The sequence below is a fragment of the Equus quagga genome, chromosome 1 (assembly GCF_021613505.1).
Source record: "Equus quagga isolate Etosha38 chromosome 1, UCLA_HA_Equagga_1.0, whole genome shotgun sequence".
NCBI lineage: Eukaryota > Metazoa > Chordata > Mammalia > Perissodactyla > Equidae > Equus > Equus quagga.
Genome location: NC_060267.1, coordinates 21,764,112 through 21,787,303, shown reverse-complemented (window position 1 = coordinate 21,787,303; position 23,192 = coordinate 21,764,112). Strand labels below are relative to the sequence as shown.

At 36.5% G+C, this 23,192-nt stretch overlaps 1 protein-coding gene across 2 annotated transcripts in view; it reads left to right on the top strand.

Annotated features, from left to right (window-relative positions):
- Nucleotides 1-23,192, top strand: part of ARID2 (AT-rich interaction domain 2) — a 160,253-nt gene that overhangs the window by 91,843 nt on the left and 45,218 nt on the right. The window contains exons 7-15 of one of the 2 annotated variants that reach the window (XM_046665585.1): nt 6,462-6,528; nt 6,629-6,876; nt 7,204-7,300; nt 7,394-7,603; nt 8,462-8,629; nt 15,055-15,136; nt 17,311-17,445; nt 18,106-18,302; nt 18,559-21,422. In XM_046665585.1, the coding sequence (XP_046521541.1) occupies nt 6,462-6,528; nt 6,629-6,876; nt 7,204-7,300; nt 7,394-7,603; nt 8,462-8,629; nt 15,055-15,136; nt 17,311-17,445; nt 18,106-18,302; nt 18,559-21,422 (4,068 nt within the window). Of the gene's footprint in view, nt 1-6,461; nt 6,529-6,625; nt 6,877-7,203; nt 7,301-7,393; nt 7,604-8,461; nt 8,630-15,054; nt 15,137-17,310; nt 17,446-18,105; nt 18,303-18,558; nt 21,423-23,192 lie in introns of both variants that reach the window. The other variant, XM_046665576.1, reaches the window with a different exon arrangement.

Here is a 23,192-nt window from a genome sequence, read left to right as displayed (position 1 = left end):
TTAGATATGGATATTGAGAATGTTACATTACTTAGTGTCTGGATTTTGGTATTTTTAAAGAATGTTAATCTTTGTTCTGGCATGATTTTTAATTGATATGTATGATCTTGATCCTTTAGAATGTTTTTAAGCTTTGTTATGACTGGTATAGATTAGCCTTTACTCTAGGACTAATTTATCTCTACTCCTAAGACATAGCCTTTTTTGGATTTCTGCTAAAGTAGCTGGATATATAATGAGTTTTCTCTGTTTTGGTGATTGTGCAGTTACAGGCATACCTTGGAGATACTGTGGGTTCAGTTCCAGGCCACTACAATAAAGCAATATTGCAAGACATCAAGTCACACGAGTTTTTTGGTTTCCCAATATATATAAAAGTTATGTTTATACCCTACTATAGTCTATTAAGAGTGTGATAGCATTATGTAAAAAAAAAAAAACAATGTATATACTTTAATTAAAAAATTTTTATTTTAATTTTATTAGGGCTGTGCCTTTATTTTATTAGGGCTGGCGTGGTGGCATAGTGGTTAAGTTGGCATGCTCCGCTTTGGTGGCCTGGGGTTCACGGTTTCAGATCCCAGGCGCAGACCCACACACCACTCATCAAGCCATGCTGTGGCAGCATCCCACATACAAAATAGAGGAAAATCGGCACAGATGTTAGCTCAGGGCCAATCTTCCTCACTGAAAAAAAACCCAAAACTTTATTGACAAAAAATGCTAACTGTCTTCTCAGCCTTCAGAGTCATAATCTTTTTGTTGTTGGAGGGTCTTGTGAAAAAATGCAGTATCTGTGAAGTGCAATAAACTGAAGCACAAGAAAAGTGAAGCAAGATACATCTATGTAGCTCCTTAGTGGTTGTTCTCTTTTTTTGCCTGGCGTTTTGGAGTTTGACTATACATGCTCATAGTTTAGTACTTAGCTGTGGCATCCTTCTGCAGATTCATGGAACTCATTCTCTTCCCTGCCCCTCCTTTCTTGTAAATTTGCTCTCAAATTCTAGCTGTGTTGGCCTTGCTGACCTCTGATCAGTTTCCTCAGCTTTGTGATGCTATGATCTCTTGGGTTGATTGTCCCTGTTTCAGAGTCTAGAAAGAGTGTCCATGTGAAAAATGGGGCAGTCATTGGGCTCATCTCATTTGTTTCCCATCTTTCAGTGATTACAGTTTTGCATTGCTTGTTGTCCAGTCTCTGAAAACAGTTGTTTAATGCACATTGGTTTATGTATCAGTGACTCCATTATGACCTGAGCAAAAGTTTCTTCCAAGCATTTTTCCTAGATTTTAATTTTATGTATATTTTTACCCTATAAAACATTTTTAAATTATTTTATTCATTTAATATTTATTTTGGTTCGAACCACGTCAATTTTTTCACAGGTTTTTCTTCAGTGCAGATTTGCAGATGATGAGTTGTCTCAGTTTTCATTTATCAGAAATGTCTTTATTTCATCTTCATTCTTGAAGAGCCCTTTCACTGTATAAAGATTCTAGTTAGGCTGTTATTTTCTTCCATCACTTTGAAAATATCCCATTGTCTTGTGGATTCCACTATTTCTTTTACAAAGTTTACTGTCATTTTACTTATCTTTTTCAAGGTTATCTGTCCTTTTTATTTCTCTTTACATTTAGGAGTTTTCTCTTTGTATTTACTCTCTAGGAATTTTATGATGTTTCTACACATTTTTATTTATCTTTCTTGGACTTTAGAGTGCTTCTTACATCTGTAGGGTGACCTCTTTCAATTGTTTTAGAAAATTCTCTGCTCTGTCTCTTCAAACATCTGTTCCTACCCCTTCTCTCTCCTTCCTCAGGAACTCCAGTTATTTTTATGTTAGAACTTTTCACTGGATGTCCTGTGTCTTGCATACTTTTTTTCTATTGTCCTTTTGTCTCTTTTTGCTTCCAACTTGATATTTTCTTCTGCTGTCACTTCCAGTTCAGTAATTTCTTCTTGAGTTGTATCTACTCAGTTGTTAAATCCATCTATTGAGTTCTTATTTTCAGTTCTAAAATTTCTGTTTAGTTCTTTCTTATAGTTTCCATTTATTTGCCAGAATTTTCAATCTTTTATTTCTTTATTATCCATGATCATTTTAAATTCCATGTCTGATATCTTTATTGTTTGAATTCCCTGTGGCACTTTTTTCTTGGTTATTGAACATTGTCTTTTTTCTTCTTATATATAGTTCTTTTTTTATTGTTACTAAGTATTTTTTATCATGAGTTTTTTGTGTTGTGAGTCCTCTTGGTGGTGGATCTTTTCTCAGATGAGTGGCTTTAAATGCAAAAGAACCTGAATTCCAAAAAATAAAATACAATTGTTTTGAAATATACATACCAGAATGTTTAGAAGTAAAAAGTGAACTAATAGCCCATGTGCTTCTTTATTAGTACCAAAGAAGCAAGACAAGACAGTTAAATGGCATAGACAAGTTGAAGTTAAAGTTCATTTTGTATAGATGTATCAGTATAAAGGCATTTGTTTCTTAGCTTGAAAAAGAACATTAAACAGAGGACTTTGACTCATCTCCTCTCACATATGGATCAAAAAACAGACATGGGATAGTGGAAAGCAACTTAAATATATGGGTTACCAATTTGTGTACACATAAGTTCGCCACTTGCTGTTGATTTTTTTTCTGCATGTGGATTTACTTAGTAGCTAGCCAGCTATGTCTCAGAAGTGTCTGTAAACGGGCATACAGTCATGTGCTGCATAGTGACATTTTGGTCAACAATGGACTGCATACACAGTGGTGGTCCCATAAGATTATAATGGAGCTGAAAAATTCCTATTGCCTAGAGACGTCGCAGCCATTGTAACATCATAACACAGTGCATTACTCACGTGTTTGTATTGATGCTGGTATAAATAAACCTACTGTGCTGTCGGTCATATAAAAGTATAGCACATACAATTATGTACAATACATAGTACGTGATAATGGTAACAAACAACTATGTTACTGATTTATGTATTTATAGTAAATACCTATAGTATATAAATATAGTGTAGTACTATACTTATTTTAGAGTATACTCTTTCTACTTGTTAAAAAAGTTTACTGTAAAACAGTATGCTATGTTACACACGTGGCAGCCTCATAAACATCTCATGTCTATTGTTTTATTTATTTATTGCTTTATTTAATCTCCTCTTGTTTTGTTTATCATGGCCCCTAAGCGTACAAAATCCAGTGCTGATGTTACCAGTAGGAGGCCACGTTGGGTGATTGACCTGGAAATGAAATTGAGTGATTAAAGATTACGAAGCTGGAAAATTAGTGATGGTTATTGCTCACCAGTCAGGCATGTCCCATTCCACCATAGCTACAATCTTGAAGAACAAGAATAAAGTGACAGTTGTTAAAGGATCTGCTTCATTGAACGCAACGAGACAATCCAGAATCTGAAAAGGGCCAAATCAGACATGAAGAAACTTCTAATGACCTGAGTTAAGACCACACACAGAATCGTATTCTTCTGAACACCATGATGATCATGGCCAAAGCAAAAGGTTTGTTTGCAATGTTGAAAGAAAAGGCTGGACCTGCCTACGATGTTGAATTTACTGCTATCTCTGGGTAGTTTAAACTATTCAAGAATCATTATTCATTACACAATGTGAAAGTGAGTGGTGAGTCTGTGAGTACTGATGTGAAGCCAGCTGAAGAATTTTTGGAAACTCTAGATAAGCTGATTGTAGAGTATAATTACTTGCCAGAGAAAATATTCAATATGGATGAAACCTCCCTGTTCTGGAAAAGGATGCCTAAAAGGACTTTCATCCTTAAGGAAGCCCAGTCAGTGTTAGGTTTCAAGGCTTTTAAGGAGAGGGTAACAGTCTTGCTTGGGGACAGTGTTGCAGGCTACAAATTGAAACCCCTTGTGATCTAGCACAGTTGGAACCCCAGGGCCTTCAAGCATATCAGTTAGCACACACTGCCTCTGTACTACAGGAACAATAAGAAGTCATGGATGACCAAGCTCCTTTTCCGAAATGCCCTCCTGAATTGCTGTGCCAGCGAAATGGAGAAGTACTGTTTGGAGAATAACATAACCTTTGAAGATTTTGCCTATTGTTGATAATACTCTCAGGCATCTTCCTTTTATTGGCGACCTTCATCCCAATGTTGAAGCTGTGTTTCTCCCTCCAAACACTACCTCCTGGATCCAACCAATAGATCAAGGAGTTAATAGCAGCTTTGAAGGCCTACTACCTGAGGAGGACCTTTGCCTAGGCTATTGCTGCAACTGAGGAAGACAGTGATCCAATTCTGGAAGGATTACAACATCTGTGACTGCTTCAAGAACCTTGCTTGGGCTTGGGCTGATGTCACCAAGGAGTGTATGAATGGCATCTGGAAGAAGAAACTCAAGAGGTTCATCCATGGCTTCAAAGGATCTGCCAAGGATGAGGAGCCTACAAAAATCAACAAGGCTGTGGTTGAGAAGGCGAACAACTTTAACCTGAGTGTGGATGGGGATGACACTAAGGAGCTTCTAGCAGTGCTTCCTGAGGAATTGACTAATGAGGAATTGTTGGAACTGGAACAGGAACGCATAGCTAAAGAACAGGCAAGAGAAAAGGAAGCTGCGGAAGAAAAAGAAGAACCCCAAGAAAATTCATAGTAAAAGGTTTAGTGGAAGCTTTTGAAGACTTCAACATGCTTCTTAAAAATTTAAAAACATGGACCCCAACACTGAAAGTGTTTGATTAATAGAGAAGAGTGTTCGTGGTGTGTTATCTGCTTATAAGGAAATCTGTGATGAAAAAAAGAAACGGGCTAGCCTGGTTTGCTGGTTCAGATCCCAGATGCAGACCTGCGTACCACTTGTTAAGCCATACTGTGGCAGGCGTCCCGCATAGAAAGTAGAGGAAAATGGGCATGGATGCTAGCTCAGGGCCAGTCTTCCTCAGCAAAAAAGAGGAGGATTGGCAGCAGACATTAGCTCAGGACTAATCTTCCTCAAAAAAAAAAAAGGAAGAAAGAAACCAAGCAAACTACCACAGATATATTTCTGAAAAGAGTGACCCCTCCTCAAGAAGAGTGTCAAGCAGATCTTTCAGGAGGTACTCCAGAAGAAGGCATTGGAGATGGCTTCATGGGAAGGCATGACTACCTATGCCATGAAGACCTTCCACTGGGACAAGATGTAGAGGTGGAAGACAGTGATATTGATGATCCCAACCCTGTGTAGACCTAGACTAATGTGTGTGTTTGTGTCTTAGTTTTTAACAAAAAAGTTTAAAAAGCAAAAAATTTTAAAATAGCAAAAACATTATAGAATAAAGACATAAAAAAGATTTTGTACATTTGTACAATGTGTTTGTGTTTTAAGCTAAGTGTTATTACAAGAGTCAAAAAGTTAAAAAAAAATTGAAAAGTTTATAAAGTAAAAAAGTTACCGTAAGCTAAGATTAGTTATTATTGAAGAAATAAAAATTTTTTTTATAAATTTAGTGTAGCCTAAGTGTACAGTGTTTATAAAGTCTACACTAGTGTGCAATAATGTCCTAGGCCTTCATATTCACTCACCACTCACTCACTCACTGACTCACCCAGAGGAACCTCCAGATTTGCAAACTCCATTCATGGTAAGTGCCCTATACAAGTGTACCATTGTTTGTGTCCTCTACTGTGTTTTTACTGCACCATTTCTATGTTTAGACATGTTTAAATCCACAAATACTTACCATTGTGTTACAGTTGCCAACAGTATTCACTACAATAACATGCTGTACAGGTTTGTAGCCTAAGAACAATAGGCAACACCGTATAGCCTAGGAGTATAGTAGGCTATGCCATCTGGGTTTGTGTAAGTACACTCGATGATGTTTGCACAACGACGAAATCAGCTAACGACGCACTTCTCAGAACGTATCCCCATCGTTAAGCAACGCATGACTGTACTGTGATTGTGTGCAGTTTACTAATGAGATTAATAACTATCAATTTCCAAGTACTGATGAGCATAAACACTATTTCTAGATATGTTCCATAGCTATAAAGTGACCTGAAAATATCTGTGATGCATATTGATAACAATGTCACAAATACTGCTGATATTACTGTGGTTTCTCGTCTAACATTCAGAGATGAAGAAAATGCTAAGCAAATGCTAAACTTTAGTTAGAAGTTAATGAACATAAAGATGTCATTTTCTCTCCCCATTCAAGTTCACAGATGCTCTAATTTCTTTTGTAGAACTTTTAGGGATCTTTGGACCCCAGGCTAAGAACCCTGGGTCCATAATGATAGTTTATTATGTTAGTACCTTAAACTGTAGAAAATCAAGCATGTATGTCAAAGAATTAAATATGTAGAATATAATGATATCTACATAAACTAAAAAAAAGTAGGAATATTATAGTTTTATAGTACGTGTGACTATTTTTAAAGTAATAGTTGTTTCAAGTTGTCAGAATTAAGTATAATAATTTCTCATTACAGTTTTGGAAAGATATTGTTGACGATAATGAAGTACGTGACCTCATTTCTGACAGAAACAAGTCTCATGGTAAGTCAATGAGAAAAAATTTTAAATAACTTTGGAATATTAATAGTATTATTAAATGAAATGGCATTTTAAGTAAAATATGTATTTTCTGTTATAGAAGGTACTTCAGGAGAATGGATTTGGGAATCTTTATTTCATCCACCTCGAAAGCTGGGCATTAATGATATTGAAGGACAACGGGTACTTCAGATTGCAGTGATTTTGCGAAATCTTTCCTTTGAGGAGGGCAACGTTAAGCTCTTGGCAGCTAATCGTACCTGTCTTCGTTTCCTCTTACTTTCTGCACATAGTCATTTTATTTCTCTAAGGCAATTGGGCCTTGACACATTAGGAAATATTGCAGCTGAGGTAAGCATGTGTCAGTAACTTAAAACAGTTTTCATAGTTAGCAATATTTACTTTAAAATTTTAGGATGTGGCATTATTATATTTGCCATTTTTACAATATTAAATGCTTACATATAGTTTTTGCCTAAAGTGGTATTATAGAAGTATCACACACTTTTGTGGACAAAAAAGAAATATTTGAAATGATGCTCCAAATTTAGTGATGGCTGTTCTCACAGTAATTACATTTAAAGTTATGCAGCATTGTTCTGTTCATTTTTATTAAGTTTGAAATATACAGCACTGGAAGAAACCTACCTAAATGATAGTCTCGTTTGTTTTTTCCAGCTTTTATTGGACCCTGTTGATTTTAAAACTACCCATCTGATGTTTCATACTGTTACAAAATGCCTAATGTCAAGGGATAGATTTTTGAAGATGAGGGGTAAGTGCTCACTTATGTTTCTCATTGTCTAAGTATGCAAACTTTTTGTCATCTGTTAAAAAACACATACATGTTTGTGTGTATGCTTTTCAGGCATGGAAATTTTGGGAAATCTTTGCAAAGCAGAAGATAATGGTGTTTTGATTTGTGAATATGTCGATCAGGACTCATACAGAGAGATCATTTGTCATCTCACTTTACCTGACGTGCTGCTCGTAATCTCAACACTCGAGGTGCTATATATGCTCACAGAAATGGGAGATGTAGCTTGCACAAAGATTGCAAAAGTAGAAAAGAGCATAGGTAAGACTAAACCCAAGAAAAGTTTGTTTTCTTTATTGTGGAAAAAATATTTATTGTGGTGTTATAGAAAGTCACAATTGATATTTGGAGTTTGTTGTTTATTTTGGGGAGTCCTTACACTTTCAGACACACTTGTTTACATTAGTCTTTCTGCCTGTTTTAGATGAGCCAAGAAAATTCTGTCATATAGAGACCAGGGTATATGTGGCTGTCAGTAATCCTTATTCCTTCTCTTTATTTCTTTGACTATATATCAAATTTGAAATCAACAAAACTGCTATGTGACTCTGTGTGGAGTAGGTCTTTCTGTTTCATATGGTCAGCTGCTACTATTAAGCAACTAAAACTGAGTGAAACAAGCTTCCTTCTCTTCCTAGAAGTTGCTGGTAGTGGTACTGTCTTTAAAATCATGAACTCTTACCTTCTTAGTGGATTGTCAGTTTTAAACATACTTACTAAAGCATATCGTGTTAGCATTTTACTCAGTGATTCAAATGATTTCTTTCTTTGGTGTGAATACTGAAGTCAGAGTTAATAACAACTTGGCTTAAAAAGTATTATTATTGAGAAATTAAGGTGTCACTTTGCTTATCAGTGGTTCTTAAGTCTGGCCACACATCAGAATGACTTGGAAAGCTTTTTAAAAATAAAGATACCTAACCCCAACTCCAGAACTACTAAATCAGTCTTCAGAGAGTAAGCCTAAAAATCTTCTTTAAAGATCCACAGGTAATTCTGATGTACAATGATTAATAGACTGGCATTTGAGAAGCAGTATTCTGTACACCATGTTTTTCAGCAATGTGATTGTTTTATAATATTATTGATTAATAACTATTGGTTTTTAATTTATTTTAGACATGTTAGTGTGTCTGGTTTCTATGGATATTCAGATGTTTGGCCCTGATGCACTAGCTGCAGTAAAACTCGTCGAACATCCAAGCTCCAGTCATCAAGTTTTATCTGAAATTAGGCCGCAAGCTGTAGAGCAAGTCCAAACCCAGACCCATGTAGCATCTGCCCCAGGTTAGTGTTTTTACATAATCTTTTTCAGTATGATTTTTGGTGTGTAAGATTTAATGCTAAGGATAAATTGAAATATGCAGTACAGGGAACTGGTATGTTACAGTAGAGTAGGCTAAAGGAGTACTCGAGGATGTACTTTTAATTTCTTAGATATTATATGTTCTAGGAGCAGCAGGATCACGGTGAGCACAGAAGAACAGTATAATAGAGAAATGAAGTTGGAAAGGATTGAGAGTGTGGGACATTAGATATTCACAACTGTGAGAGCAATAAGAAGTGACCCAATGGGCTTCTTATTTGTGATTTTGGTCATTGGAAATTGATACACCAGGACTAGATTAATCATATCTTACGTTATCATTCTCTCAGGTGGTCATCAGAATACCTAAGTGTAACACCCCCTAATACTCCTAAATCTTGGGCCAAACACCACAGAATCAGAGCCTAGGATCACACACGTGCATATATATACAAACACATCCACGTGTATATACCTGCACTTGTGCACCCTTCCTAGGGTCCCTTAGGTCAATTCTGTGTAACTCAGATATCTTTAATTAGAATTCAGAACTGACTAATAACCAGCATTCTCTTCAGTACTTGGACTTCTTTCTCCTGGCTCATTAGGAGTCATTTTTATATTTTATTATTCTCACCCTTCTTGTAGAGTGCCTTCTCCACCTTCATTTGTCCTAACAAAAACAATCCATCTTTCCCCTCACCTGCTCTCCCACCGTTCCCAAGACATTTCTCTTTCCTTGTACTTTTTTAAATGGAGGATGCTCATTTTCTCAGTTGATCCTACCTCTCACTTTGCAGTTAATGTGGAGACTGTGCGATATGAATTTCTTCAACTTCTTACCCCTTCACTTAGAAGCTTATTAGTATCTGAACTCATTGTCCTTCTACTTCACCTTGTCTCAGGAGGAGATGTTAACTTCTTACTCTGGGCTCTGAGTGTTGGCTTTCCTCTTTCCTCATTCCTGTATCTTAAACCTCTCTTTCTTTACCTGCTTCCTTTCAGCGTAGAAATACACTCAGATCTTTCTCAACATCCCGCACTACCCTTAAAACAAAAATCTCGTTATCCGTAATCTTTACTACATCCATTTAATCACCAGATCTTCTTGAGTCTTCCTAAAGACAGTCTTCGATTGCCAGTTCACACTCTCATCATGTCTCTCCAGCTTTCTTGTTCTCCTCTCATTTAATCATGGTCCCAGTCTCTCTTCTACTTTAACCCATAGTACCAAAATTATGTACTCTATTTAAGCAAAGTATGTAATATATATAAAATATTTCATTGATTTCCATTATGTCCTGCTGACATATATAGTAGAGTTGTAATATATGTTCATTTAACTTACCTGAATTCAACTAACAGAACTGAGCAAATAATAGAAGTCATGAAAAAATTAGGTAATTTTTGACTGCTAATCTACTCAATGAGCTTTCACCCACAGGCAACAGATGTTAAACAGCCGGTGCATATTGGGGAATCAATGGTCAGAATATTAAGTTTCTCAACCTTGGAAAAGAAATGAAACAATTCATATTGCCAATTAAGTGGATGGTGGGGATTTGTTCTTATCCTCAAAGAAAAAACTGGAGATTAAATTAATTGAGGGCCATGGGGAAACTGTCCAACAAAGAGTTAGAAGAATTAATAAATTGTCAGTAATCCACTGAACTATAAGGGGCCATTTGAAGAATATTCAGGGGTCATTCTGATGAAAGCTACCATCTTTTGCCTTATCACTGACCTGTGATCTGAACAAATGAACCTCCCTAAGATTTGGTCCTCATTTGGCAAATGGACAAGATGAAATATTGAGAGTTGGTGCCTTGCTCATATATGTAGTAATTAATTAAGAGAGGTGAGAATAGACTTCTAAGGGGCTGAAAGAGTTCATTTTTGAGCTGGTGAGTACTTTATTACTTGCTCGTCATGAATGAGAGCTTTTAATTTTCTGATTAGTTACCATTTATAGTTTAGCTTTTTTCCCCTATAGTTTGTTTAATACTGCTTTCTTATGGAATGGTCATCTTCAAACTTGTTTCTCACTTTCCCTCATCACTATGAAAACTTATGTAACTCTTGGCCCATTTTTAGGTTGACATCTGAATTTTTTCATCATAGTTTAGTTGCACATAATGTTTTTTATGTATATTAAATTGACAGCTTTTTTTTTTTTTTTTTTTTTGGTGAGGAAGAGTGTCCCAGAGCTAACATCTGTGCCAGTCCTCCTCTGTTTTGTATGTGGGCTGCCACCACAGCATGTCTTGATGAGCAGTGTGCAGGTCTGTACCCAGCACCTGAACCCATGAAACCTGGGCCGCCAAAGCCGAGTGTGTGAACCTAACCAGTATACCACCAGGCCGGCCCCTAAATTGACATTTTAAAATAAAAATTATAGCACTTTTTGTGGAATCCTGATACTTAACCATCATCCTTTTAGAAAATACACACTCAATATGAAATATTATATAATATCCTTCTTTCTCCTTGAACTCATAATCATCCTATCAATACTTCTCAGCTATAAATTTAGACATTTTAATTTAAAATTTTTCAATTTCCTGTTACCCATAAAGCTCTAAGTATTTAAAATTTTATTTTATCATTACAAGTTTTAGTAATAAACTACATCAAACAATAGTAAATACATTACAAATTTTTATAATTATTAAATAAAAAGTAAAATTGTTGGAAGTGCATCTCTTAATGAGATGGACAAGACTGTTTTCCCTGGTTCTCTGGAAAATATTGCTCCAGTGTGTGTCTGAATGAATAATTTTTGTTCCTCGAATGAAATTGGGTTCAGCATGAAGTGTCTGTTTTTCTTTTTTATAGATGTAAGTTGGAAATCTAGTTCACATCAATAAATAGATAAGGATAGACCTTATAATTCCTTGATCTACATCAGAATCGCCCCAAATTATAAAAATTATATTTAATGATCTTCTGACTTGAGTTCTTTGATTTTGTTGAAATCAAAGAATTGACAATACTTGACTCTCAAAAGTGTTTGTTGCCCAGTCATCAGAGACATTTATTTTTAAGTTTATTGAAAATATATCAAAAAGATATCAGTAAGATTGACTGTAAGTTATACTTTCTAGTCTTTTACTTAGATGCACCTTGTTTAATCTAATATATTCAGGAAGTGTTAGCACAGTGGTTCTCAAACGTTAGAGTGCATCAGATCACCTGGTGGGCTTCAGTGCTGATTTCTAGGCTCCACCTCTGAGCTTCTGACTCAGTGGACCTGAGATTTTTCATTTCTAACAAGTTCACATGAGATGCTGATGCTGCAGGTCAGGAGACTATACTGTGAGGACCACTAGGTTAGAAAAGTTGAAATATTGTTTTTTTCCAAGCCCAATACAATGTTTTTTTGATAAAGTGCTTTTATTGTGTGCTTTGAATACATATTTGTCAAAACCTTGGTGCTACAGATTTACCTCATTCAATTATGGAAAATGTCTGCCACGTAACCTAACTAATAAAGTTAGTCTTTACAGAAGTATCTTGCTTAGGGGCCAGCCCAGTGGCATAGTGGTTAAGTTCGTGTACTCCACTTCGCTGGCCTGGGGGGTCATGGTTTAAGATCCCAGGTGGGGACCTACATCCCGCTCATCAAGCCATGCTGTGGCAGCATCCTATGTGCAAAATAGAGGAAGACTGCCACAAATATTAGCTCAGCACCAATCTTCCTCAAGCAAAAAGAGGAAGATTGGCAACAGATATTAGCTCAGGGCCAATCTTCCTTACCAAAAAAAAAAAAAAATCTTAATTAGCCTCACTTGCTGTTACTTAGAAAAAAGTCCAACTTTATTGTTAAATCCAAGAAAGTATGTTAATATGTGTTCCCCTGACACCTTCCTTACTTCAGAATTCTAAGACAGTTAAACCTACCATGAGTTTGTCATCTGAATGAACTAAGATGCCACCACCTTCAATATTTCTTGAAAATATTCTCTGTACTTTCCTTACACAGATTCGCCTCAAAGTAATGCCCTTGCAGGACATTTGGTCCTGTCCAAAACATCCATAAGACATTTGGTCCATGCCAAAAGATCCTTGATATTTGGTTCTGTCCAAAACCATTTGGCATGGATCAAATATGTTCATGGACGTTTTGGACAGAACCAAATTTCAAGGACCTTTTGGCATGGGCCAAATGTCTTCTGGATGTTTTGGACAGGATCAGATGTCTGCTAATCAAGTAATGCACTCTTTGACAATACTTGAGGGATAGATGAGGGAAGGACATTAAGCAAAAATTGTCATTACTCTATAATATATCTGAATTCGGAATACATCAAAGGGCCAAAATACCCAATTTCTAATGCTCAACACAGCCCTTAACTATAATATATAAAACATTGGGATAGACAGGAAGCCCTACCATAATACCTTGATTAAAGGAGGCTTTGTGAACACTAATGTTTCTAATTCTCCCTTTGGTATTCCAGAGGTTTTTACACTATAATAATAATAGCTAATATTTATGTAATGCTTACTGTGTGCCAGACATTGTTTTAAGTGACTTACATGTGAACTCCTCTAATCTTCATAATGACTTACGAGGTCAGTGTACTGTTATTTTTCCCCCATTTTATAGATAGAGAGGTTAAGTAACTTGCCAGTGGTAACACAGCTACTGAGTGATGGAACTCTAGAGGCAGCCTCCCTGGCTTCAGAGTCATGCATTTAGCCATAATCCTGCAATGGTATAAACGATGTGTGAGAGTTAAAACTTTCTGTTCCAAAGTGAGAAAAGAGCAATTATCAAAGAGGAGGTGATGTTGTCAGGCAAAGCAGTTTTAGGAAGGAATATATACAAAAGTTGAGTATCTGGAAATTGATTCCTTTTAAAGTATAAGTGCTTTAGTATCCTTTGGAATGTCTTCTGATATTCTGAGGGCGATGCTTCTCAGTGTGTAGCCACTTTTATAGTAATTATATCTTTCCAGTTTATATTCTTAATTTAATTGTGGCTGCATCATTCTTCTTTACACTTTGCATGTAAAGTTTCTCACAATTTCTAATGTTTCATATAATCAGTTGTTAATTGATTGAGATTTCAGTCTGAGTAGGCTGTATGCTCACAGTACAATTGGTGAAGATAAGGGAAGAAAATTTCCCTTCAGGCCCTAGAAAGGTATTTTCTGCAACAGTGTCATTAAGTCAGGAGAAGAAAAGACAAGCTGGGGTTGCACCAGGAAAATAATTTTGGTTTTAATTATTATGTTCTGTTAAGAAGCAGCATATCACAGTATGGCCTCTGAAATGTGACACACCTGGAATCAAATTCAGCACTCCTGAAAGAAAGTTTTCCAGCTGCACCCAGCTCTGCTATCTCTGTCATGTATTTCTTTGTGAACTTAATCCCTGAGCTTTCGTTTTTTCATCTGCAAAATGGGGATAATTAAATTTAGACCTATATATAAGGTTAAGACAAATAATGTAAATGTAAATGGCTTAATACAGAGTAAATGTTTATTAAGTGGCAGCTATTAGCTGTTATCCCAGTGGAAGCCTGGAGGTGCCTCATTAAACAAAGGTTAGGATTGCTTCAGATCATTCAAAGATTTGGCTGTGCTGTGGCACTCCTCTAGTTCCAATAATTGAGAAATGCATTTGTTCTGTTTGAGGGTTCTGAAAAGTTTTGCTAAAATGTCATCTGAAAAAAAGTGGGTACATTTTATAAGTTTAAAAACTATAAAGTACTGCTGATTCAATGGTGAAACAGTTAAACTTTAAATTTTATCTATAAATATGTAAGATTCGTGATTATAACTTATTATCACTATGTGACTGTCTATTATCTCATATTTTTCATGTTTGCATTAGTTTCTTTGTATATAACATAGCAGTTCAGCTTTTTGTTCATCTTATCCCAGAAATTTTATATATGCCACTTATAGTTAATACTAATTTTTAAAATTCAGAAGTAAAGTTATTTCTGATGCAGTCTGCTTCTGTAACTAAACTGAGAGATGCTGATTTACTGATGTGTTGAGCTGTGTGACCTTGTGCTAGTTATTTTGCTCACTTTGAGTCTCCGTTTGCTTTTCTGTACCCCCCTCACAGAAGAATTAAGAGAGATAATATATGTAAAGTATTTAACTCAGTGTCTGACCCATGGGAAAATTAGTTTGTTTTAGAGACGTAATCCATTTTATTGTTATTATTCGAATGATTGTGAGGTTTAAAAAATCGTTCATAAAAGCATCTAAGTGCCTAGTATAATATGTGCTCCATTATAGGTTTCTTTCTCAAATTTGTGTATTTTCATTATGTTTATACATCTTTTTAAAAGATATTCATTGGGTATATTAATTGGTTCAGCATCCATGAACTAAATTCAGTGACTAAGTTTTAAAAAATGCTGTAGCTAATGTATTTTTTCCTTTAGCTTCCAGAGCAGTTGTAGCACAGCATGTTGCTCCACCTCCAGGAATAGTGGAAATAGATAGTGAGAAGTTTGCTTGTCAGTGGTAAGTGGTTTATTTCTATTAAGGCTTTATCCTTGGGAAGAATAAAGCAAAAGAGAAAAGGAAATGTATTTCAACAGTCATCCAGAAGGATTTATTCTGTATTTCTCTTTAGTTAGAGTAGAATATCACTTATAGAAAGAAAGGACAATATAAAATCACTTCACCTGTGTTTTGGAATAATTTGAAAGAAATATATTCATCAGAATCTTCAGAATTAAAATAGTCTTTGACTAGAATTTCATTATTATACCGCTCAACTTCTTTTCAGAGTAAAATTTGTGTTAAAAGTTTCTCTGACTTTGCAGAAAATAAGGTTTGTCAGATTATGGAATTTTTTTTTCTTAAATTAATGTTTTTGGGCGCTGGCCCCCTGGCCAAGCTGTGGGGTTTGCCCACTCCGCTTCAGTGGCCTGGGGTTTCACCAGTTCATATCCTGGGCACAGACCTAGCACTACTCATCAAGCCATGCTGAGGTGGGGTCCCACATAGTAGAGCCAGAAGCACCTGCAACTAGATATACAGTTATGTACTGGGGGGTTTTGTGAGTAGAAGAAAAAGAGAAAAGATTGGCAATAGATGTTAGCTCAGGTGCCAATCTTTAAAAAAATAAAACTGAAGTGGACTGAAAAAATAAAACCAGATTTTGTTGTTAAATGTCCCTTCTTTTTCATTAAAAGCAAAACTTCTTGTTCACTGCTCGTTAAGTTTTCCTTTTTCTGGGTATTAAGGGGAAACTAACCAAGTGATAGAATAGCCAGTGTGCCTACATTGACATAGGAAACTTGAAAGTAATATTTTCTTGAGAAGACTGAGTAGTCATATCTCAGCCGCTTTCTGAAAAACTAAATGTAGACTTATTTAGATTTCATTTTGTCATGGGTAGTTGCCTCTACGTTGTTTATGAATTTCAACTTAAATTCTTTAGAAGATTAACGGATTGAAATGTAAGATCATTTTCCGATGATGTATCACTTTTAAAAGTTTCTTTCCTTGATCCCTTTTCTCCCATTCTGTAACATTATTTGTCTCCCATTCCATGCTCCTGTCACTCTGTGTCCCATGTTTTTGGTGCTTTCGTATCTTTGTTCCTGTGACAATTTTCTCTAGACTTTCCCACTTTGCTTAAATCAGGTTTATGGTTTTAAATATCTCTGATTATTTGCTTTTTCCTCATGTTCTATACTGTTGCACCTTGACCCTTTACACTTGATGAGTCTCTTCCAATAATATTTGGAAATGTTTATCTTTTACGTTGAAACCAAAAAAGTTTTTTGTATCTAGTCTTTTTGAAAATTAGGTACTCAGAAGATTATGAAAGTTGGAAAAAAGTATGTACTACATCCACTGTAAAATGTGTCTGTGAATATAGACTTGGTCTTATAAATCCCAGTTTCACATTTCTGCCAGTTCTGGGCGGGAGGAGGAGAGAATCATTTTATGCTTACTTTATCATAATTGTTATTTGATTCAGTCTGTAAGAAACAGCTGTAAGTCAGCCTGTTCTGTATATAGTGAGTCCTAGAAAAAGTCCTGTAAGGATAATGAGACCCCCGATTCTAACTTATAGGTGAAGGTGACTTTATGAAAGAAAAACCCTGAAGTTTGAATGAGTTTGTAATGGGTTAGGAATAGAAGTCTCTGAAGTGGGGGAGAGGGAGTGTGCAGCATGGGAAGTATTGTTTTAGGGAGGAGCTGAAAGCTTGGGCAAGTTTTTTCCTGAAGGAATTTGACCCAAGAGCCAACAAAAGTTTAACTTTAGTTCAGTTTTTCCTCTATTTTCCACATCTCTAAAGCTCATATTTGGGAACTTCTGTGATTTTTTTCATTATTACAAGACAAGAACCTGAGTAGATATTCACTGAATATAACTATTTGTTGTAGAGTATTTGTTGCCAACAGACCAACCCTACTCTCGCTAGAATGTGAACACAGTTTTTATGTTAATGATTTTTTATACTAAAATAAACATGATTAAATAGTTAATCTCTTTTGATTTGATATAGTCTTTCTAAAACCTAGGATGTATTTTTGCTAATAGCATATGAGATAGTGAAATTTGATTAATAGGTCTAATTATTAGTTTATAACATTTCTTTCAAATGGCTTTAGTATATTTAAATATAGACTCCCCTATAGTATATTGCATAATGCCATTTATTTTTCTCCTCTTTTAGGCTAAATGCTCATTTTGAAGTAAATCCAGATTGTTCTGTCTCTCGAGCAGAAATGTATTCTGAGTACCTCTCAACTTGCAGTAAATTAGCTCGTGGTGGAATCCTAACATCAACTGGATTTTATAAATGTCTTAGGTAGGATGCATAGTTCTTAACTTTAAATAAAGTTAATTTACATCACTTACAACACCTCTTGCTCTTTAGAGAAAATACCAACTATCTAGATCTACTTTTAAATATCTCCACTACTTTGAATTTCATATGGTTAGGTTGTAGTATGGTGGAAGTTTAAATACAAGGGAATTTTGGAAATCTCATCTGGTGTTTGCATTTGAGAATTATGAGGTTTATCAAAGAAAGAGAAGGAACAAATTAAGTTTACTTTTTTCCTATCTACTTTTTTCCTATGTTAAAAGACATAACCTTTACCCTTTTTAATCATGAATAATAGTCTATATAATAATACTCTGTCTTCATATAGCAAGGCTTGATATTTTGAAAAGTTCACAAAATAGGCATAGCCTAGATGCAACTAACTATTTTGTTTCTTATATATGCAGTAGAATTATTTAAAACCCAACAATGTTAATAAATATTGATTTTAAAAGTTGGAGAATTGAACTTTTATATTTCTTTCTTTGCTTCCCACCCTTGCAGAATATAACTATAGGAATCATACTGGTTCATACATAAGTAGCAGTGAATATACTGCTGTTGTTCATGTAAACATTGTTAGAAGTTAGTGTTTTTGCTAGTGTACTTGTTATCAAAACTGAGGGTGTGTGTACTTTACAGAACGGTCTTTCCAAATCATACAGTGAAGAGAGTGGAGGATTCTAGTAACAACGGGCAGGCGCATATTCATGTAGTAGGAGTAAAACGGAGGGCTATACCACTTCCCATCCAGATGTACTATCAGCAGCAGCCAGTTTCTACTCCTGTTGTTCGTGTTGATTCTGTTCCTGATGTATCTCCAAGTCCTTCACCTGCAGGTATTAATTTTTATTGTGTTTTAAATACTACTAATTTAATAATAAAACTAAATAAAAACTTACATACATTTAAAATGTAACTTTTCCTTGTTTTTCCAGTAGCATTTTCTTGCTTGTTCTTTTGTGTTATCATGTGATGCAAAGTTGTTAGATGTTAATTTCTTAAAGCTATTTTCTCTTGCATTAAGTAAAATAATTCCTACATGCAGGTTTTCAGTCATTTCATTATGAATTTTCACTTTTACCCCGTTTTCAGGAATCCCTCATGGACCACAAACTGTAGGAAACCATTTTCAGAGGACTCCTGTTACCAACCAGTCTTCAAATTTGACTGCAACACAAATGTCTTTTCCAGTACAAGGTGTTCATACTGTGGCACAGACTGTTTCAAGAATTCCACCAAATCCTTCAGTTCATACCCACCAGCAGCAGAACGCTCCGGTGACTGTCATTCAAAATAAAGCTCCAATTCCTTGTGAAGTCGTTAAGGCTACAGTAATCCAGAATTCTATACCCCAAACAGCAGTTCCTGTTAGTATTTCTGTGGGAGGAGGAGCTGCTCAGAGTTCTGTGGTTCAGAATCATAATACAGGGCCACAACCTGTTACAGTTGTGAATTCCCAGACACTGCTTCACCATCCATCTGTACTTCCACAACAGTCTCCATTACACACAGTGGTACCAGGACAGATACCTTCTGGCACTCCCGTTACAGTAATTCAACAAGCTGTCCCACAGAGTCATATATTTGGCAGAGTACAGAACATACCAGCATGTACTTCTACAGTTTCACAGGGTCAACAGTTAATCACCACATCACCCCAACCTGTGCAAACTTCATCTCAACAGTCATCAGCTGGGAGCCAGCCGCAAGATACTGTTATCATAGCACCCCCACAGTATGTAACAACTTCTGCATCTAATATTGTCTCAGCAACTTCAGTACAGAATTTTCAGGTAGCTACGGGACAAATGGTTACCATTGCTGGTGTTCCAAGTCCACAACCCTCCAGGGTAGGGTTTCAGAACATTGCACCAAAACCTCTCCCTTCTCAGCAGGTTTCGTCAACGGTGGTACAACAGCCTATTCAACAACCACAGCAGCCAACTCAACAAAGTGTAGTGATTGTAAGCCAGCCAGCTCAACAAGGTCAGACTTATGCACCAGCCATTCACCAAATTGTTCTTGCTAATCCAGCAGCTCTTCCAGCTGGTCAGACAGTTCAGCTCACTGGACAACCAAACATAACTCCATCTTCCTCACCATCGCCTGTCCCAGCAACTAATAACCAAGTCCCTACTGCCATGTCATCTTCTTCCACCCCTCAATCACAGGGACCACCTCCTACTGTCAGTCAAATGCTATCTGTGAAAAGGCAGCAACAGCAGCAGCATTCACCAGCACCCCCACCACAACAGGTACAAGTACAAGTTCAGCAGCCACAGCAAGTACAGATGCAAGTTCAGCCACAGCAAACGAATGCAGGAGTTGCTCAGCCTGCTTCTGGTGAGTCTAGTCTGATAAAACAGTTGCTGCTTCCAAAGCGTGGCCCTTCAACTCCGGGTGGTAAGCTTATTCTCCCAGCTCCACAGATTCCTCCCCCTAATAATGCAAGAGCTCCCAGCCCTCAGGTGGTATACCAGGTGGCCAATAACCAAGCAGCAGGTTTTGGAGTGCAGGGGCAAACACCAGCTCAGCAGCTATTGGTTGGGCAGCAAAATGTTCAGTTGGTCCAAAGTGCAATGCCACCCGCAGGGGGAGTGCAAACTGTGCCCATCTCGAACTTACAAATATTGCCAGGCCCACTGATCTCAAATAGCCCAGCAACCATTTTCCAAGGGACTTCAGGCAACCAGGTAACCATAACAGTTGTGCCAAATACAAGTTTTGCAACTGCAACTGTGAGTCAGGGAAATGCAACTCAGCTTATTGCTCCAGCAGGAATTACCATGAGCGGGACCCAGGCAGGAGTTGGACTTCAGGTGCAAACGCTTCCAGCCACTCAAGCATCTCCAGCTGGACAATCATCTTGTACAACTGCTACTCCCCCATTCAAAGGTGATAAAATAATTTGCCAAAAGGAGGAGGAAGCAAAAGAAGCAACAGGTTTACATGTTCATGAACGTAAAATTGAAGTCATGGAGAACCCATCCTGCCGACGAGGAACCATGAACACCAGCAACGGGGATACAAAGGAAAATGAAATGCAAGTGGGAAGTCTTTTAAATGGGAGAAAGTACAGTGACTCAAGTCTACCTCCTTCAAACTCAGGGAAAATTCAAAGTGAGGCTAATCAGTGCTCACTAATCAGTAATGGGCCATCGTTAGAATTAGGTGAGAATGGAGCATCTGGAAAACAGAACTCAGAACAAATGGATATGCAGGATATCAAAAGTGATTTGAAAAAACCTCTAGTTAATGGAATCTGTGATTTTGATAAAGGAGATGGTTCTCATTTAAGCAAAAACATTCCAAATCACAAAACTTCCAATCATGTAGGAAATGGTGAGATATCTCCAGTGGAACCACAAGGGACTTTAGTTGCCACTCTGCAAGATACTGCCAAAGGTGATCAACTAGAAAGAATTTCTAATGGACCCATATTAACTTTGGGTGGTTCACCATCTGTGAGCAGTATACAGGAGGCTTCAAATGTGGCAACACAGCAATTTAGTGGTACTGATTTGCCTAATGGACCTCTAGCTTCAAGTTTGAATTCAGATGTGCCTCAGCAACGCCCAAGTGTAGTTGTCTCGCCACATTCTACAACCTCTGTTATACAGGGGCATCAAATCCTAGCAGTTCCCCACTCAGGATCCAGAGTATCCCATTCTCCTGGCCTGTCATCTGATGTTCGGTCTACAAATGGCACAGCAGAATGCAAAACTGTAAAGAGGCCAGCAGAGGATAATGATAGGGAAACAGTCACAGGAATTCCAAATAAAGTAGGAGTTAGAATTGTTACAATCAGTGACCCCAACAATGCTGGCTGCAGTGCAACAATGGTTGCCGTGCCAGCAGGAGCAGATCCAAGCACTGTAGCAAAAGTAGCAATAGAAAGTGCTGTTCAGCAAAAGCAGCAGCATCCACCAACATACGTACAGAATGTGGTCCCACAGGTAAGTCATTCTACTATGACGTTTCTCCTACAAAAATTCTGATTTTTAAATATGATTTTGGGGGAAATGTACTGTTTTTCCATGTCTTATTTTGGAAAGTTAGTGGTATTAGCTCATCAGTGTACTCAAGCTGTCGTGCTCTTTAATTTTTCTCTGACTTGGTAATACTAAACAGTTTTCAATTGTTAACTTTTGCACATGGTTTAAAGAATCTTTCTACGTTGTTATAGACCCAAATTAGTAATTTTGTAGACCCGAGATAGAGAAGCACTTGTAATCTAACATCTTTTGGAGAAGTTTTAAAATGTAACTTAGTCTTCTTTTGGATTGGGCAGGGGGCATTGTTAAAAGTACTCCGAAAGGGAATTTCTATATTTGATTTTGACATGAATGTGTTTTTGTGCCTCTTTTCACAGTACTTTTGTAAAAAAGATGAATCCCATAAGAACTTTATTAAGTGGTTCTTGTTATATTTATGTATTGAATTAGTTGCCTTTATTCTTTAAAAAGTATGATTACTTATAATTTCAATTTGTTTCAACTATTTTTATATTCTTCATTTTTATTTCTCACTCCTCTACTTTACTATGTTTCTCCTGTTCCCTTTTTATACCTACTATTCCATCTCTGCGTATGTTAGTAAATAAAAGTGTTCTTTAGGATCAGTGCTACTGAATTGAGGGTCCAGTCAACCTGTAAAAATTTTGAGGACAATCTTATATGCTATTTCCACTGAAACTAGGGGTTCACTTAATGATTGTGTTGAACCTATTTCCTGGATTACTTCTCCTTCACACTCTCTTTCTTAATTCCTACATAGCCAGAAACTTCTGTAACTCTTGCCAACTCTGATAGCATTCTTCTGGCTTGGGTTTCTTCTCTGTGCTTGTGATGATGACGGCAGATCTATGGCCATTGTTGGCATGGGTACCAAATCTTGATGAGGGGGACAGCAAAAAGGAAGATGAAAGAACAGAATCCCTTGCTTCACAACAGTTCATCGACTAATATGCATCTTTCTTCATGTGTATGGATAAAGCTAGACAGTGCTGCTCTGGGAGTACAGTGAGATCTTAATTCATGTGTTAGTATTGGTTAGAGCTATTTCAAGGTGCCTAAATAGATTGTCTTCTTTAGTGGATATTATGTACATGGCAATGATTAATACTGCATTTGATGGAAAATACTAAATCATTTTTACTTGTTTGAGTTTTTCATTTATTAAACACACTAAAAATGTTTTTATATAGTGCAATGTCTAGCATTTAGTAAGCATTCAGTAAATTGGGTTTTATATTTTTTCTTATATTTAATAATTTGCTGATTCATCTTGCTTATGTGCCTATCTCTGTTTTTTCCTCCTAAATTCCTTTATAATCTTAAATAGTTATAATAGACCAAGCCAAATTAGAGGAAAACTCTATTACTATGAAATCGTTTCATTAACTGTCATTTTTGTATCATTAATCTTCCAGTGTGATTATATTCAATAATGATACCTATAGTAACAAAAAACGAATAATAATACCGCCTAAGATTAGGAACTTTGCGCTAAAGCATTTTCTCATTTAATCCTCACAGCAACTCCATTAGGTAAAAACTGTGATCTTTGTTTTTGAGATGAAGTCCCAAGATGCTAAATAACTTACCTAGGGTCATCAACTAATATGAGGTGGTGCCAGGACTGAAACCAAAACTTATGCTCTTAACCCATTTCTCCACTATTCTGAAAGATTTCTTTGTGAAGTTCTAGAAAGCCCTTTTATATCT